Here is a 16,648-nt window from a genome sequence, read left to right as displayed (position 1 = left end):
TTATCAACATAAAACATGTTGAGAATGAGCCTGTTTTCAGGGTACCTAATACAAATGTTAATTAATTTTGCATGAAATATGAAATTAACCTAATTTAATGAGTTAATTGCCAAAATATGCAACCTCAAAAGTGTGATACATCAATTGTAGTGGAAAGCACATGAATTTAGGTTTTCTAGATTATATTTTAAAACAAATCTTATTTTTCTAGTTTTTGTCGGAACCAAATAATATAAAGGATTATTATTCATGTGTGGACTTGATCCACATTAATATTAGTGTGGACCCAAAATCAGTAGTTTTCTCTAGCACTTTTTTACACTCACAGTGATCTTTATTGTGCATATAGTTAACTATAATAAATTAAACACAAAAATTCTTATACACAGTAACATTTTTTAGCAGTGCGCATTAGTCAATCTGTTAACCTTTCTGTATGGAGTCCAAATTGACGATGATATTGGACCACCCTTTATCCTTGTCCTCCATGTAATTTTACTTACTCCGTAATCCGTATATCGTATTACCGCGGATCAATTAACGGGATTAAATATTTACGGTACCAATTGTCTGTTGGTTCAGTGGTGATGGGGGCTGAACTTGGTAGGGAGAACTCGTGTTCGATCCTCCGCAACAACAATTGGGAGGGGATTGGAACCTATCCACCCAAAACTCGCCCCGAATCCGAATTAGCCTTACGGGTGAACCGGGTGCTAACACCAAAAAAAAAAAAAATTACGGTTTAGGAATAAGGGTGTGGGTCGCGGCCCGTGGGTTGTTGTTTATGGAATACTCCGTACTTTACAATACTCCAGTTGCAGCCCGGTTATACGAGTTTGAATTTTAAACATCATCAACGGTCTTGTATCACCAAAACAACCGAAATCCAAAATTCATCTTTAACGGAATAATCATTGCCAAAAATTTCCCTTCTTCTTTCCCCCTCAATCAAATTTAAACTTCAAATCATTTCTATCTTTTCGTCTTTTTGGATCCACATTCTTCTCAATTTCCCAATTTCAACTTCCATTACTTGAACAACAATGGAGGACCACAGTCAATGGCATGATCCACTCCTTCTCACTGACGTTTCTCGACAACAACAAACCCTAATTTTATCTCATGGTATGAAACTCCCTTTAATTGTTTCTCCCAATTAAACCCTATTATTTGTTTGCTGAATGTTCTCAATCTAGGTTTTCTCAAATTAAAAGGTATTTAGAATTGCGTATTCTCCCAGTTAAACCCTAATTCTGCTGAAATCTTCATCTGGGTTTTTCAATTTTGCAGACATTTCATCAACTAATTCAGATTCTCAATCAATAGAGATGAGAAATTCAGAAGGTAACAACTAAACTAGCTTCTCAGGATTTAAAGTAAATGTTTGATTAATGTCATGACCCCCATGTATTTGTTGATTTGCCTGGCTGAGATTTCGGCTTGACTGAAATGGTGATTATAAATTAGATGTGAATTTTGATGTCCTAGGAACCTCTGGATTGCATCAAAGCTTGGAAATTGTTAGTCCACAGCTCTTCACCGGTCCAAGCACAGGTGATACTAGCAATGGTACTGAAGGAGTTTTCGTTGTCTGTTTTACAATGTACCTGAAATAACGAGACTTGCATCGGGATTCTAACTTTTGGTAGTGATTGCAGGTCGGTCAATGTTGGGGTTTTCTCTAATTGCGCCTGATTTGGTTGTATGTGGTAGTTCACCTGATATTCCGAAACAGAGTTCTGCTGCGGAGAGGGCTGCCTCCATTGTGCTATCTCTAGAGGAAGGCATAAATGGACTTGAAGCAGATGCTTCCCGTGGTAGTCCTGACTCTTCAAACTTTTCGTCGTTTTGGCACTCAGCTGATGTAATCATTTCACTCATAGAATGGCTTTACTAGTTAAATATGCTGCAAAAACTTGGTGTGTGGTTTGACATAATGATTGTACACAGGATATATACGGGTCTGAGGTGACGGGAGGTTTCAAGAATTTGCAAGGAGACCATGATGATCAAAAGAAGCAACTACTTGAAGCAAGGATAGTTATAGAAGAGCTTAAAAAAGAGAATGAATTCAAGAGTAATGAGTGCCAAAAAGCCTTAAATTCCCTACATGAACTCCAAAGCGAGCTCATGCGCAAGTCAATGCATGTTGGTTCATTAGGTAGTGGATTGTTCAGTATGCTGTCTATCTCCTGAATTCACTTGTTTGCACATTAAACAACTTTCATTGTACTGCAGCGTTTGCGGTTGAGGGACAAGTAAAAGAAAAGAGCAAATGGCTCTCCTCCTTGAGTGGCTTAAAGAGACAATTAAAGGTACTGATACAAGACACTGATATTCTTGACCAACATGCTAGTATTGTCTACTGAAATCTTAGTTTATATTTGCTTGAATTTCAGATTTTGAAATTGGATCAAATCAAACTATCAGAGGAGGCCTTGAAGTATAAGGATTGCCTTGGAGATATGGATGGTTTAAGATCTATAATGCAAGCTTCATGTAACAATACTAATACTCTATAGACTTACTTTTAAAATTTCATTTACTAATGGTTTTGTGCTCTACTTTTGCCTTCTTTATTGATAGTAGCTGAACAGGTTTCATATCATGATGAGCTGAAGATGAAAGTCAGTGAGGGCGAAAAGAAAAGAAAAGAACTTTATAACAAAGTTCTGGAGTTGAAAGGTCTAACATTGTGCTGAAAATCTGGAGTTATATTCAGAAGCTCCATTATTTAACATTAAGTTGCAGAAAACTTAACCCTAGTTTGTGTTTTACTTTCAGGTAATATACGTGTTTTCTGTCGCTGCAGACCTTTGAACCTGGAGGAAATAGCCACGGGAGACAAGGCAGCCATTGATTTTGAATCTGCTAGAGATGGAGAACTCACCATCAGGTCAAATGGTTTTCCACGAAAGACATTCAAGTTTGATGCTGTATTTGGTCCGCAAGCTGACCAAGGTAGTTTGATCTTTAATTATCACCTTTTTTTTCTTATCAATTGTGGATTTTTACTGAATCTAATCCTCTTCCATTCACTATTGTTTTCCTCTACCAGCTGATGTATTTGAGGATACTGCACCATTTGCAACCTCAGTTTTAGATGGATACAATGTTTGTATTTTTGCTTACGGGCAGACTGGAACTGGGAAGACATTTACAATGGAGGGCACGAAGGATGATCGTGGTGTCAATTACAGGACTCTTTCTGAGTTGTTTCATATTATGAGCGAGAGACAGAAGATATTTCGGTATGAAATATGTGTCAGTGTCTTGGAAGTTTATAATGAGCAAATAAGAGACCTGTTAGCCTCTGGAACTCAGCCTACTGTAGCTTCAAAGAGGTAGGTTTTGAAGTTTCATTAGATATAAGACAAAAGAACGTTGATGCAGGATTTAAGGTTCATCAAACACTAGCTAAGACTTTTTTGTTGGCCAGAATCACCATTGGGATTACTGATTATAAAACTGTTGATGAGCTTGTTACTTTTTGATTATCTTGTTTATGATAAAGGTCCAATGTGATGCTCAGAGTGTATATGTATTGTTCTTTTAGGCTTGAGATAAGGCAGGCCAGCGAAGGAGTGCTTCATGTTCCTGGATTGATTGAAGCACATGTAAGCAACATTAGTGAGGCTTGGGATGTTCTACAAACTGGAAGTAATGCGAGGGCAGTTGGCTCTACTAATGCAAATGAGCACAGTAGCCGGTCTCATTGGTTCGCTTTCGAGTTCACACTTGTTTCTAGGTTTTGACATTATAAAACAACTAGGTTATATCATACTTATTACATTTATTGCAGCATTCACTGTGTGATGGTAAAGGGGGAGAATTTGCTGAATGGGGAATTTACTAGAAGCAAGTTGTGGTTGGTTGATCTAGCGGGTAGTGAACGGATAGCTAAGACTGAAGCCCAAGGAGAACGACTGAAGGAAGCACAAAATATTAATAGATCTCTTTCAGCTCTTGGGGATGTCATATCTGCTCTGGCAAACAAAAGTGCATACATACCATTTAGGTGATAATTGTCATCATTTATGTGAATTCGGTCCTTTCAGATGGAATATACTTCATGTTAATGTTAATGTTAATTTCAATGTGTTCCTGCTTTAACATCCATATCGATCTGCAGGAACTCTAAGCTGACCCACCTACTTCAGGATTCTCTAGGTAATTTGAGATTCTTTTGAACTTATTTCTGAGCTTTGGAGAAAACATGAATCCCCTGACCTGCAATGGAGTTTGATTCACATTTTGCTTCATTTTTATTATCTGCAGGAGGAGACTCTAAGGCACTTATGTTTTTACAAATCAGTCCCAATGAAAATGATTTAAGTGAGACTATTTGCTCTCTTAACTTTGCTAGCAGGGTAAAGGGAGTAGAGCTAGGTCCAGCAAAGAAGCAATTGGATAACACCGAGTTTATGAGATACAAGCAATTGGTAATAAATAACAATTCCACTCATCAGCTTTCTGGACAACTTTTATCTTCAACTTGTAATTTAACAAAGTTTACATTGGTTGTAGGTTGAGAAGACCAAACAAGAGGCAAAGTTGAAGGATCTGCAAATTAAGAAGATGGAGGAAACTGTTCACAATTTGGAGTCGAAGGTAAAAGACAAGGACCAGAAAAACAAGAACCTGCAAGAGAAGGTATATGTTTTGGTTCGTGTAACTAAATGTAAATAGAAAGTGGCAGGAAGTATATATTATTAACCTGATGTAGGAGTAAATAAGTTTATGTTTATCTGACAATTTGAAACTATATTCCAGGTGAAGGAACTTGAGGCACAACTTTTGGTAGAGAGAAAGTTGGCACGGCAACATGTAGACACAAAAATAGCTGAGCAGCAGCAACAACAAATGCGGCAACAATTAGAAGACCAAAATAGTGCACCAACAAGGCATCCATTGGCAGCTAAAACACTGGGAACTCTGAATGACCTTACAAGCGATTTACCACGTATAATTTCTGATCACAACAACCAGATTTGCCCATCATCTTTTCTTTTATCATCGGAGAAAGAAAATTATCCTGAAACAGCTGAGTTACTTGTTCAACTGCCAAAGAGAACGGGCAGAGCTTCCCTTTGCCCGACAACACAGAGGATTCCTATAGCATCAAATCCAAGGCGAAACTCTCTGATTCCACTACCAATGACGGTCCACCATGTTCCAATGTTGCCATTTCCACCTTTAGAAGACGAGAGGGATGAGGTAGAGAATTCATTAGAGGCAGCTATATGCAGTCCTATATCTTCAAAGAAGAAGTTAAATAGTGTAGTGAGGCGAAGTGTTCAGAAAAAGACAAAATCCCCCTTTCAGCAACAACTTAAGAAAGGAGGAGTGAATGTAGGAGTTGACAAGGTTAGAGTATCGATTGGAAGTCGAGGTAGAATGGGGCAAAGGGTGTTATTGGGGAATGCTAGAAGAGTGGTTACAAGGGAAGCTAAGAAGCAGACTCAAAAGGACAAGGAGAGGGGATGGAACTTCTGAATGCTTTAATCTTTATTCATTAAATTTGTTTGTTGATGATGCTTGTCATCTTAAGTTGATTTTGTGTATATAAAAACATGGTATTCATTTGAGTTCACTCCAAGCTTTTCATCTCATCTGCTTCACTCAAAAACTTAAAATGTTTTCTAATCATATCGAGGGACTTTAAAAAATACAAGAGCCAAAAGAAACAATATATCATCTGTGACGGAAGTTAGAAGGTTACTAAAAGAAATTGCAAGTCATAGTCACTTATTATCAACAACAAAGTTGTTAGTGTAAACGGGTATAAAATAAATTATACTCCATCCGTCCCGGAATACTCGACCCGGTTTGACCGGCACAAAGTTTAAGGGACTTGAATTGACTTATTTAATTTAATAGGTAGTAGTTGATAGTGGGGTATTATTTTAATGTAGTTAGTGGGAAATGTGTAAAGGGGTGGGGGTTGAGGGAGAGTAGGGATTGAATTTTTAATTATTTTTTGTATGGAGTAGGGGGTAGGTGGGTTAACAGGGGTGGAGTGAGAAATAATATATTATTGTTAAAATATTTCCATTTTTAGAAACATGTCAAGTATTAAAGGACGGCCGATAAGGAAAACAGGTCAAGTATTAAAGGACGACCGATAAAGAAAACAAGTCAAGTATTCCGGAACGGATGGAGTAATGGTTTATATAAAAGGTGAGGCATAAACACTAATAATAGTAAATACCCAAGTAGGATAGCAAAAAAAAACAAAGCTTGATATCACAATCCTGGTTGATCTGGGTGGACTTTGTATCTCCACATAGTTAGTTAGTTAGTTAGTAATGAGAACCTGGCAATATATATAAATAGACTCTACGTTATAAACTGCTGTTAATCAATGAGAAAGATTAAGCTAAGAAGTCCAAAAATGTACACGTTCACTAAATATTTGATCTGAATGTACAAAAATTTAGAAGCTCACTACAGTCTACAGTACATATATGATATATATGTGTTTGTATAACTACTAACTAGACATCTATAAACTCCGCATAGTGCCATATATGGTACCAAAATTTGCCGTCTGAAAATGATATATCATGACGATTTCCTTGACCTGAAAACAAACCATTTATCTGGTGTTAGTATTATCGACTTCCACTGAAAATACATGGGATAATACTATGGTCAATTCCTGTTACCTAAGATCGTTCACTGATTGCCATATTCTCTGTAATGTGCCGACTTTTTGTGAGGGAGGTCCTGAAACTTGGCCGACTATCTTGTCAACAGAAGGTGCCATTTCATGAACCAGTTTCACTGATTCCGAGAGTCGGTTAAGCAGGTTTAACAGTGCAATTACTTCATTCCTTTGCAACTGCAACTGCAACTGCAATATAAGAGGAGCACAAGCGTAAACAATATTATACAGTAAGTGTCAAACCAATTTTTACGGTATGTTTGGACAGAAATGGTGGGAGTAAATTTATCAAAGAGAGAGGGAAGTGTAATGAAGATGAAAGGAGGGAGAAATAGGCTTTGTGTTATCCCCTCCAAATCTTTCTAATTTTGTAAGGATTTGGTTTATTAAAAACGTAAGGAAGTTGAAGTTGATCTTCTATTACCCTCCCCCTTCTCATCTCAAATCTATATCCAAATAACAGAAAAATGAATCGAATAGACATTGTTGTGAGTTGTGACTGTGACTCACAGGTTGATTCAAGTGATTGTCACCCTCAACTGAAAGTAGGGTCTTCAATGCTGTGCCAAGACCAAGAACTTGTAGTTTACCCCACAATCTACACTTTTCACACCCTACGCAATCCATTAGCGCACTGCAAAACGTTTCGTGTTGGTGGTCAAATTTTGTTACTTAGAAATAGACATGAACAAGTAGTAACGGGACGTACCTTATATTTCTAAACTGCTTTTGAATCTGCTGCTTCAATTCAGGACCACTTTGCCCTTGCCACAGCTTAGCTTCATCGAACGGAAGTGGACATGCAGCCCGAAGCTTCTGATTGTAAAGCAGTTGTTTCAGCAACGACTGAGTCTTCAAGTCATCTTCATGATTACCAGTGTCATATTCAGCTTGTTCCAAATAGTCTGATGCCTATTAACATTTATAACGGTCAAGCTTTTACGATGCTCATCTTCCCTTTAATAAATTTCTACAAGATAAGACATACCTTTGTTACAGCCCTGAGCACAAAAAGGAAAGTAAAATACAAATTTCTAACACGTTCTGGATGTCTCAAGACCCGATCATGCATCACATCAAAATTCTGACCCCACTGTGGAAAAAAAAAGATGTCAGGTTACCAAACTACTACGGATTATACTTGATAAATGACGCAACTGTCGGCCAAATTCTATAGGAGATACGTAGTAAGAGTTTTCTGAGGTCAACGACTTCTTAGTTATTGTATTGAAATTTTAACTGGCTGGTAATATATCATTAGTACTGTGTAATGGACAGATAATAATATCGTATTGGCATCTTTAAGTGATTCATACCAAGAAATAAGAAAAATTGGCTAAGTTAACATGGAAAGGAGGGAGCAGATACTGAAAAGTGCGCAACTAGGCCGAGGTCAAAACTTGCTACTGGATTCAATGGGTTAAAATGGTTGAATAATGTTTTGAGAACCAGGGCTGGTTGGTTTCTCTAATCCTATAACAACAATTAATAATATAAAACTAAATTTCAGGTTGGCAGAAATTATGATACCGTGTTTGTGGCTTCATCAAGGAGATAATCTGCAGCAATATGAACTGAAATAGAGGCATGCAGACCAGATATCAATTTGTAGAGAACCTTTTTCTCTTGGCACATCTCTCCAGATGCATCTGCACACGAAAGGAGTAATCAATGAACTATCAACTAAAGCTTATATTTAACACACAACAAAAAAAGTTGCAGAAAGGTAACTTGTAAAGAAGCATAAAACTTATAGGGACAGCTTGCACGAGTGAATCATTAAACTACGACCATCATGGTAGTAACTGGTAAGTACCAATTTCAGTGTCTTAAATACCAAACATTTGTCTTCTTCCTATACCAAAATACCTAGTGTTCGACAGTATTCAAACTTCATCCACTAGAAAGGTGCAACTTAACAAGATTCACATAACATAAATGATAATGATTAGAATTTTGAAGTGCAAAACATCCTCTCTTAACTATGGTGCACTGTTATACGTGCAAACTAAACAAATATGGAGAAAACTTTATCTTTAAAGAATAATCTACTCAGCCAAGCAGCATGACATCCCTTCGATGAGGCTCGACTAAGGCATTGTTGGGAATGTCAGATTTTTGCAGCCTCACTGTACTATACAAAAAGATTTTTCAGCCTTACCCCACAGTTGCAAAAAGGATGTTAAAAAATAGACCCGTGAATTCTTGACCTAAAAAGGAAACAAATAGGCCAACTGCAATATGATAAAAAGCTCGATCATGGAATTCAGGTTGAAAGAACCATACGTGTCCAAGCTTATTACCACGGAAACAAAAAATAATAAACGAAAAGGACACACTTCCAGATGAATTGGAATGCAGCATCTAAAGCATGAATTATTTGTGACATGCCAAGCCAGAAATATAGAGGATTACATTTCATCATGGATGTTTCTACTGCCATGTATACACCTAAGAACCTATGATAAATATGAATATCTTCAACACCAAAACTAATTAACTACTTCGTATATTAACAATGGCAATAAGATCTGGAGTCTTTTTCATATCTTCCTATAACCTCAAACCAAGCTAAAGACTAGCCTGTCTTTATAACAGTAGATGACATGCACAAACCAGAAATGTTTTGCACACATTAAGAATTAAAGAATATGCTCCTCTTTTACAAGAATTTTTTAGGCAACATTACTTTAGAGTTTATATTCATAAAAGAAAGGGCTGCCTACAGGCAATTTCAAACATGCCAGAGAAACAAGTTATTTGCATCACAATACACTGTACATAAATAAAAGATATAGACAAACTGATCTCTATGTTCATCAATTGCGAATCAACAGAGAGATATAAAAGGTGAAATGCATAAATTTTGGATTGGTATAAGCAAATATCCTACACACTAGAAATAGTGGAAAAGGGCAGGGCACCACTAAACGACTACAATCAGTGAAACTATTTAATAAATACGTAGTTTTAAACAAGACAAAAATCCCACTTTCTAACAAGCAACTAGAGCTGCAGTTTGAAATTCCAATGAGTCTATTTCCGACTACTACAACTAGGTAAAAACAGTTTACATGTATTTTTAAACTTTTGTTTCTAGCATATAAACTTCACCAATTAACACTCAAAACAAGATCGGGCAGATATGTTTAGCCAGCATATTACACCTTGTTGAGCAATGACTATCATGTCAATTGGCTTTCCACCAAATCTTAGGAACTACACGTCCAATCAACTAGACAGAAATCTTTGATATGCAATTTAGCAGGGAGCTACGGTCCACATCCATTTCTCACATGTTTTGGAAATTCAGAACTTAAAGCACTTACAACAGCATAAATAAACCAGTAATCACGTTGTAAGTCTTGTAACCCAAACTTCCTGAATTACCAATACACAAGCTTCAACCCTATGTGTACCGGAAGAAATAAAGAAAAAGGGGTCTATGCACTGTACATTAATAGTATTTCAGGATCGCTTTCTCCTTTTCCTCCTTTACATAATTCATCAATGTTCTTTTTTTATAGTGAACAATGAACGTGGGAAAAAAATTCGAAGTACATCCTCATGTGCACCAAAAAAAAAAAAAAAAGAACAACAAATGTAATCAGTTCACATGCTTGACTGTTGACTCCACATGATGAAATTCAGTAAGAAACTATGTTACATACACACAAAGACAACTCTGAGTATCTGACAAGAGTACGAGGACAACATTCAGGAAACATTTCCTACTTTTGAATGACTTTTTCATCTTCCTTTGATGTTACAAATTCATATATGCACATTTCAGCCTTTCAGGTACACACGTTTCCTAGTTCTTATTTATATCTTCATTTCTATTTATCTTTCTTCTCCACCAAAATGTGGTTCAAGATAACTTCCAGCAAAAAAAAAAGAGGGACGGGGGGCGGGAAGTAGATTTTATACCCATATCACAGTATTCAACGTCCAACATTGATACTTGGGGTCAAAATGAGGAGTCGAAATAACAAAGATACGAAGGATATAGCTAACTCAAATCAAAAATAAAATAGAATTCGTTTCTTTTTTTAAATGTCGATTTTGATTCCCTTCTTGACACCACCTTACTTCATTGCCACTGCTATGTTATCTTCTATCTTGGCATCAGAGGGATATTGAGTATTGACTACTGAGATGTTACTAAATGTATCCCTGCAGTTTCTGTTTTGAACATGGCAGGGGGAAAGAGGCAAAATTGAGTAATTGAAGAACTGCCACAATTAGCTACTTGTGGATCCTACTATCCTACTCCAAGATCTCGGCAAAATACAAAGATCCAGTTACTTGATGTTTCAAGTGAAGCTCTACCAAAACTGAAAATTTTCTAGCCTGTTGTAGGAGTGTTACTGCTTCTACTATACTACAGCTTTATCTCACAATAGATCAAATAAGCATAGCCTGACAACATCAATCAATAAACAAGAAAAAAAAAATACAATTTTAGTTGATATTTACATAGTTATTAAAACTCGAAAAATGTCTGGAACTCAATAAAATCCAGTGACACCAAATGCAAATTATGAGTTTATGACTAAATGCCAAATAGAATCACTTCTGGTGCTTTCATGAAATGATAAGACTCAAATGACCTTGCTAAGTGAAAAAGCTGAAGACCAAATGATGAACAAGCTTAATGGTATCTAAGTATCCACCATAACGAAGAAAGTGCACGAAATAGGAATGTTGCCATTATTACTAACTCGCATCGGTATATTTCAAAGTAAAAGTGGCCTATTTTAATAAAATCGAGCACTTCCAATTTCCAATTAGGAATAAAGTCACTTTATACACATATAATGCTTGAAACTTATAAATGCAAATAATGTCGTCACTTACATCTTGGGCAATTTTCTGAATATATCGCATCCCATATCCTCCTGGCTGAAGGACCTGTATATCCCGTATAACGTTCTGGATTGAGAAGAAGGTTTACATAGGTCATCTCACCTGAAACCAAAGAATATTGGTAGCTTAAACAGCAGAAAAAAGGAGATCACAGTAGCTTCCGTACGGAAAATAAACTTCAGCTGAAATATCTTATACTTAGAACATGACAACACGTAAAGCAATGATTATTATCAGCAGGGGCCAAGCAACATTAATGTTGAACCCACTTACTTGGATAAAATTCACTTTTTCCAATAAAAGCCATGCCTTAATGATTTAATAAATGTGGGAAATGAACCAACTTAATGATATTAGCAACCAGCAAATAATATACTTAGCTCCGCCATTGATGATCGGGAAATGTATTCAACACAATCACATGAACAGTAAACAACTAAACAAAATTAAATCATGGACTCAGTCTCACAGTGCTTCTAGAGGCTTGGCACATGCAGTGAGAAAGGTAATCAGCAATGTGGAATTTCAACACCTTAATGCAATCAAGAAAGAGAAGGAGCTTACTGTTATCGGTCTCATCATCACTTGTCCAGGGATTATCAACCTCTGCCCAGCCTCTGAACACCTTTTTGTCTAATGTTCTGTCAACTGCAGCTTCGGGTTTCCCCTCTTGGCACATCAAATCTTCTTTCCTGAGGACATTAGATGGCTTTCTAAAAGTTTCTGGAAACTCGTTTTCTGGACATTCACAGACGCTGCAATCACGTAATCGGCACATCCCATCGTCAGGCCAGAACGGACAGTCGCACCACAGTTTAGCCTATCACAGTAAAATTGTTTAAAATTAGCAAATTCGTTAATTACCAGCCACTAAGGAAAATACCAAGAATAACTTCTAAAATCTAGAGGTTGCATACTAGCTATGAAGTGACTAAGTGAGGTTCCCGTTTCATCCTTCAAGGACTTCAGATTTGGCTGGGTGAAGATTAACTATGAGCCATGTTACTCGGACGAGGCCAGAAGTGTAGAACACGAGTACGTGTCCAAGAATCAGACTAAACCATTTTACTTCTGCATGATTTTGGTTTAACATGAAATGTTTAAGCATCATATATACCCGTGTCAGAGGTCGAGTATCCAACACAGGTACTTGAGGTGAATAAACAGTCGGAGCATAAGCAATACATCTATTAACAAAGGATTACATCCATCATACTTCTAAAGACCTTTCTTCTGATCCTACTTGAAAACACCGTCCTGTTTTGACCTATTAAAATCTCAACCAGAAGATATAGAAAATTGTGTTTACAAATTTCAAAGAATATTCTCCACTTCTTGTGAAGGTCTCAAATGAAAAAGAGATATTGGATTATCCAAAGCGCTCTATGTTTTAAAAAGAAACTGGAAAAAAAGAGTAAAAAATCTATTTTAGTTAGAAGGTAAGTTCTAACAACATCCATTAACCCTTGTGCAAATAAATTTTGAATTTCTGCTTGGTTGCTGCCTTGCTGGTCATAGTTCAGAAAACATGGACATTACATTCTAGCAATAGTTGCAATGACTAATAATTATCGTAATGGAACAGCAGGAAGGAAGTCTACTCCTTACCATGCACAATTACTTGATAATTAAATTTTCATACAACGTTCAGAACTGTATTTGCTACTATAATATTGCAACTAGCGAGAAACAATAAAGGAAAACGGGGAAAGTAATGTTATACGAAGTATTAGAGTACCAGTATCCCTAGCTCGTATTAAACCACAAAACTGAATCATACCTTGAAATATCTGAAAAATGGTGTTGTAACAAGCTCTTGCAGCAAAGGATTCAAAACTTCTTCATTTAGGACGTTTACTGTTTCATAATCACAACAACAATCCTCCACCATTCCTGTATATTTACACGACTCCTGGAAGGAGACTGTCACATGTTAAAACCATTATTTTTGTGATATTAAATTATTATTATTCCCCAAATCATAATCGAAAATCACATATGGAGTATTAAATAGAGCAGTGACAAACTACAAGGATTTTCTTCAAGCTTTGAACAATCTTCACTTCTTCAGCAAAGGGGATTCCTTAACTTATTACTTATATAGTTTCCGTGTCTCTCTCTAATTTTCTAAGATTTATCAAAAACAGAAGAAGCAACCCACTACGAATCCTACTACAGTGACTATTCTATAAGACCTGTGTGGACTATGTAAAACATTTACCAGAAGAAGGTTCATCCCTCTTCAAGCAAACATGCGAAATACTCGGCTCAAAGTTTTTGGTTAACATGAATGACTGAAAAAGGACCATAGTGATCATCAAAAGGCCATAAATAAAATATCAGGGGTAACGGCGTACCAAAGAGAAATTGTAATGGGAAGGAACAAATCATAGTATGGAGGGAATTAGTGGAAGCAAACTGTAACCCGAAATATGAAAGAGTGATGCGAAGAGAAAGGTTACAGTATAACTTGTGCATCAGCGCTACCTAATTCTCTAATCACCCCCATGAACCGCGAACCAAAAAGGCGAATTATAAGATGAGAATGGTATAATTTGGTCTAATTTAGCAAAATAGGTAGCGAATTGAGAACCCGTACCCAATCTTATACTAGCATACAGTGCATGAGATACACATTTTCATTCATCCATTAAGCAGAACGCTCTCCTTAAATTCCCCTCTCTTACTGGGCAGCACAACTGCTTAACCTCTACAGCACTGCTTAATAGTTATCAAGGACAAGTAGCAATTTATCTTTATGAAGCCTAAATAAAGGTTCATATACCGCTAGAAGCGGAGCTAATTTTATATCCTAATAATTTGTCGCAGAAAAATTTATATAGTATGCCTACTCGTTCCTCATCCACCTTCATCTCTCTCTGCCAGTCTGATGCCAGTCTCTTTTGAGCAGCACAGGAACACACCAGCTTCTTACAAGCTACGGATCACAGTAAACCCTCCTTCCCTAACACTCACAATTTCACAATCACGTTATTTGACAAAGCACCCTTTCCATAGTTCATATTCGCCATTTTCGATCAGCATTTGTTCACCAAACACAGTGTGTGGAGCATAATTTCAAATGCCATAACTTTCAGATACATCCATACTTCAGAGAAAGAATTGTACTCCCTAAATGTTTCATTCTATTTGCAAACAGAAAGAGAACTTAAACACAAAGAAATGGCAACAAAATGAATGAATTGTTTCCTTCAACTACTCCTTATATTCCAACAATGCATTTTCATTCATTCCTGCTATTCTCGAAGTACTGACTGAACAAAGTATAACCTTTCGAAAAACCCAACAACCTGTTTGGAAAGCAGTCACAAAATTTAAGATTGGTGATGATTTTGTATGTAATTTTGTACGGAAAATTCATGTTCACAACAAATTTACAATGGTAATTGAACTCCATCACCGAATATGTGTTTTGCTTCATTAACTTCCGTTTCCTCTCAATACCATCTCTCCTCCGGGTTCAAAAATTCAACCCCTGACCTACCTATCCGGCTATCCTTAAGCAGCTAAACACCATTAGTCATAATAGGGTTTCCATCACCAACGTAAGAGAGAGATAAGCTACTCTTAATTCATAAAATTTCTCAAGAACCAATAATACAGGCGGCTTTGACAGTGTATTTAGAAGTTACAATCATCTTAGTTCAGGTATGAACAATTACATAATTCCAGCAAAATCACCCTCAACTCAACAGTAATCATGTAAAATTGATCATTCCGCCACTCTTACATCTCGAATTACCCATATTATAGCATTTATCATTCCCCATTTCTTCTCATAACAACATATTCATCAAATTAACATAAGAAAACCCCAAATAAACAAACCCCATTTCATTTTAATCAAAACCCAGCATCAAAACATGCATTCAAAGCGAAATTTATTTTAAAAAATTACAAGAAATTCAAAGAAGAGAGAGAGAGAGTACATACTTGTTTACATCGATTGGGATTCTGATTATCATTCCAAAGAAAATAATTCCAACTAGCTTTCGTATTAATCGCAAGTAATAAAGCAATTACAGCTACCATTGCCACCCATCTCCATCTAATGCCACTCTCACTCTTCTTCTTCTCATCCATTAAAACCCCAAAATCTTGCTTCAAAACTTTCAATCAAAACCCAGAAATAAAATCCCTTACAATTCAGAAAATTCAAACTTTATACTCACAAATTATGCACGTAGTAATGTAATCGCGCACATGGATTTAATGCGCAATTGGATTTAATTTTTGTGTGCGATGAACTAATGATATTTCGAAGAAGGACGCCATAATAAACGAAGAGAAGTAGCGCGTTGGGGTGACGCGTTAGATTTTATATGACGTGGCTTTCGGAGAGAGTGACGTGTATGTTGCGTTGGAAAGTTGACGAGTGGTGTCGAGTGAGAGAAGAAGGTTTGGTTTTGGTTATTGCATTAACTTTTGGAGACTAATATTTTTGTGGGTCCGGTCAAAATTAAGAAGGTGACGTGCTTCGACCAATCAGAACCCGAGATTTGGCTGATATACGTATTACACACAAGAGGAAGGTTTTTTCTTCTTTCTACAAGTAATACACAAAAGAAAAAGTTTTGACTTTACCTTTGTCATATTTGTCGACTGCAACTACTCTCATGTCAAAATTGTATTAACGGATTTTTCATGAAATATTCGTGAGGGTTTGGTTTAGTGCACCAAATATAAATTTTTCAGTATACAATAAATATTTCTGATGTATGTAATAATATCTGAAAATGTCTTTTTGTCTAACGGACGTTAACTCTTTGTTAGTCAGTTTTTACCTTTTTGCCCTTACTTTCCCATTCTGGCCCCATAAAAAAAAAATCAAAATCTAATTTCCCAACTTCCTTCCTCAACATTTCTCTGTTCTCTTACACCATTAGAGTGACCTTGAATCCCTAAAGCAAAGAGTGATAAAGTGAGAAATTCTCCGGGATTTGCGTAAACCATATCGCAAGTGTTAAATCCTATGATAATCTTTGCCTCCATAGCCCCTCTTTGCACGTTTTCAATTCAATTTCCAACCCAAATTCGGAAATTTACAACAGGGTTCTTCAAATTCTTGCAAAATCTGGTGAATTTACACAA

At 36.5% G+C, this 16,648-nt stretch overlaps 2 protein-coding genes across 4 annotated transcripts; one reads left to right on the top strand and one right to left on the bottom strand.

The window, feature by feature from the left end:
- Window positions 1-848: 848 nt before the first annotated feature.
- LOC110805569 (kinesin-like protein KIN-14Q) lies at window positions 849-5,612 on the top strand. 3 transcript variants are annotated; one of them, XM_022011192.2, is made up of 16 exons: window positions 849-1,125; window positions 1,291-1,344; window positions 1,489-1,569; window positions 1,659-1,864; window positions 1,951-2,161; window positions 2,239-2,315; window positions 2,400-2,499; window positions 2,590-2,685; window positions 2,785-2,961; window positions 3,059-3,344; window positions 3,557-3,718; window positions 3,803-4,018; window positions 4,133-4,170; window positions 4,279-4,442; window positions 4,528-4,653; window positions 4,774-5,612. In XM_022011192.2, exons 1-16 carry the CDS (start codon window positions 1,044-1,046, stop codon window positions 5,494-5,496), a joined length of 2,799 nt encoding a protein of 932 aa, XP_021866884.1. In that variant the 5' UTR covers window positions 849-1,043; the 3' UTR covers window positions 5,497-5,612. The 3 variants fall into 3 exon arrangements, with proteins under 3 accessions (XP_021866884.1, XP_021866893.1, XP_021866880.1); XM_022011201.2 differs by having other exon boundaries at window positions 850-1,125; window positions 1,489-1,554; window positions 2,587-2,685; XM_022011188.2 differs by having other exon boundaries at window positions 850-1,125; window positions 2,587-2,685.
- A 762-nt stretch (window positions 5,613-6,374) lies between these two features.
- Window positions 6,375-15,939, bottom strand: LOC110805586 (endoplasmic reticulum oxidoreductin-1). Its single transcript, XM_022011206.2, has 10 exons — window positions 15,491-15,939; window positions 13,317-13,448; window positions 12,101-12,356; window positions 11,528-11,638; window positions 8,198-8,316; window positions 7,656-7,760; window positions 7,377-7,579; window positions 7,178-7,301; window positions 6,669-6,856; window positions 6,375-6,583 (listed from the first exon to the last, which is right to left on the bottom strand). The coding sequence occupies exons 1-10, from the start codon at window positions 15,638-15,640 to the stop codon at window positions 6,565-6,567; spliced, it is 1,407 nt and encodes a 468-aa protein (XP_021866898.1). The 5' UTR covers window positions 15,641-15,939; the 3' UTR covers window positions 6,375-6,564.
- Window positions 15,940-16,648: the final 709 nt, after the last annotated feature.

The sequence above is a fragment of the Spinacia oleracea genome, chromosome 4, assembly GCF_020520425.1.
Source record: "Spinacia oleracea cultivar Varoflay chromosome 4, BTI_SOV_V1, whole genome shotgun sequence".
Lineage (NCBI taxonomy): Eukaryota > Viridiplantae > Streptophyta > Magnoliopsida > Caryophyllales > Amaranthaceae > Spinacia > Spinacia oleracea.
This window is presented reverse-complemented; position numbering and strand designations above follow the sequence as displayed.

Excerpts from the sequence above, each read along its gene's own strand:
- LOC110805569 (XM_022011188.2), top strand. The coding sequence starts at position 1,044 with ATGGAGGACCACAGTCAATGGCATGATCCACTCCTTCTCACTGACGTT. Across the intron at positions 1,345-1,488 it reads AGAGATGAGAAATTCAGAAG|GAACCTCTGGATTGCATCAA; the intron begins GTAACAACTAAA and ends TTGATGTCCTAG. Across the intron at positions 1,570-1,658 it reads CACAGGTGATACTAGCAATG|GTCGGTCAATGTTGGGGTTT; the intron begins GTACTGAAGGAG and ends TAGTGATTGCAG.
- LOC110805586 (XM_022011206.2), bottom strand. The coding sequence starts at position 15,640 with ATGGATGAGAAGAAGAAGAGTGAGAGTGGCATTAGATGGAGATGGGTG. Across the intron at positions 11,639-12,100 it reads TGATGATGAGACCGATAACA|GTGAGATGACCTATGTAAAC; the intron begins GTAAGCTCCTTC and ends CTTTGGTTTCAG. Across the intron at positions 7,580-7,655 it reads TGCTCAGGGCTGTAACAAAG|GCATCAGACTATTTGGAACA; the intron begins GTATGTCTTATC and ends AAATGTTAATAG.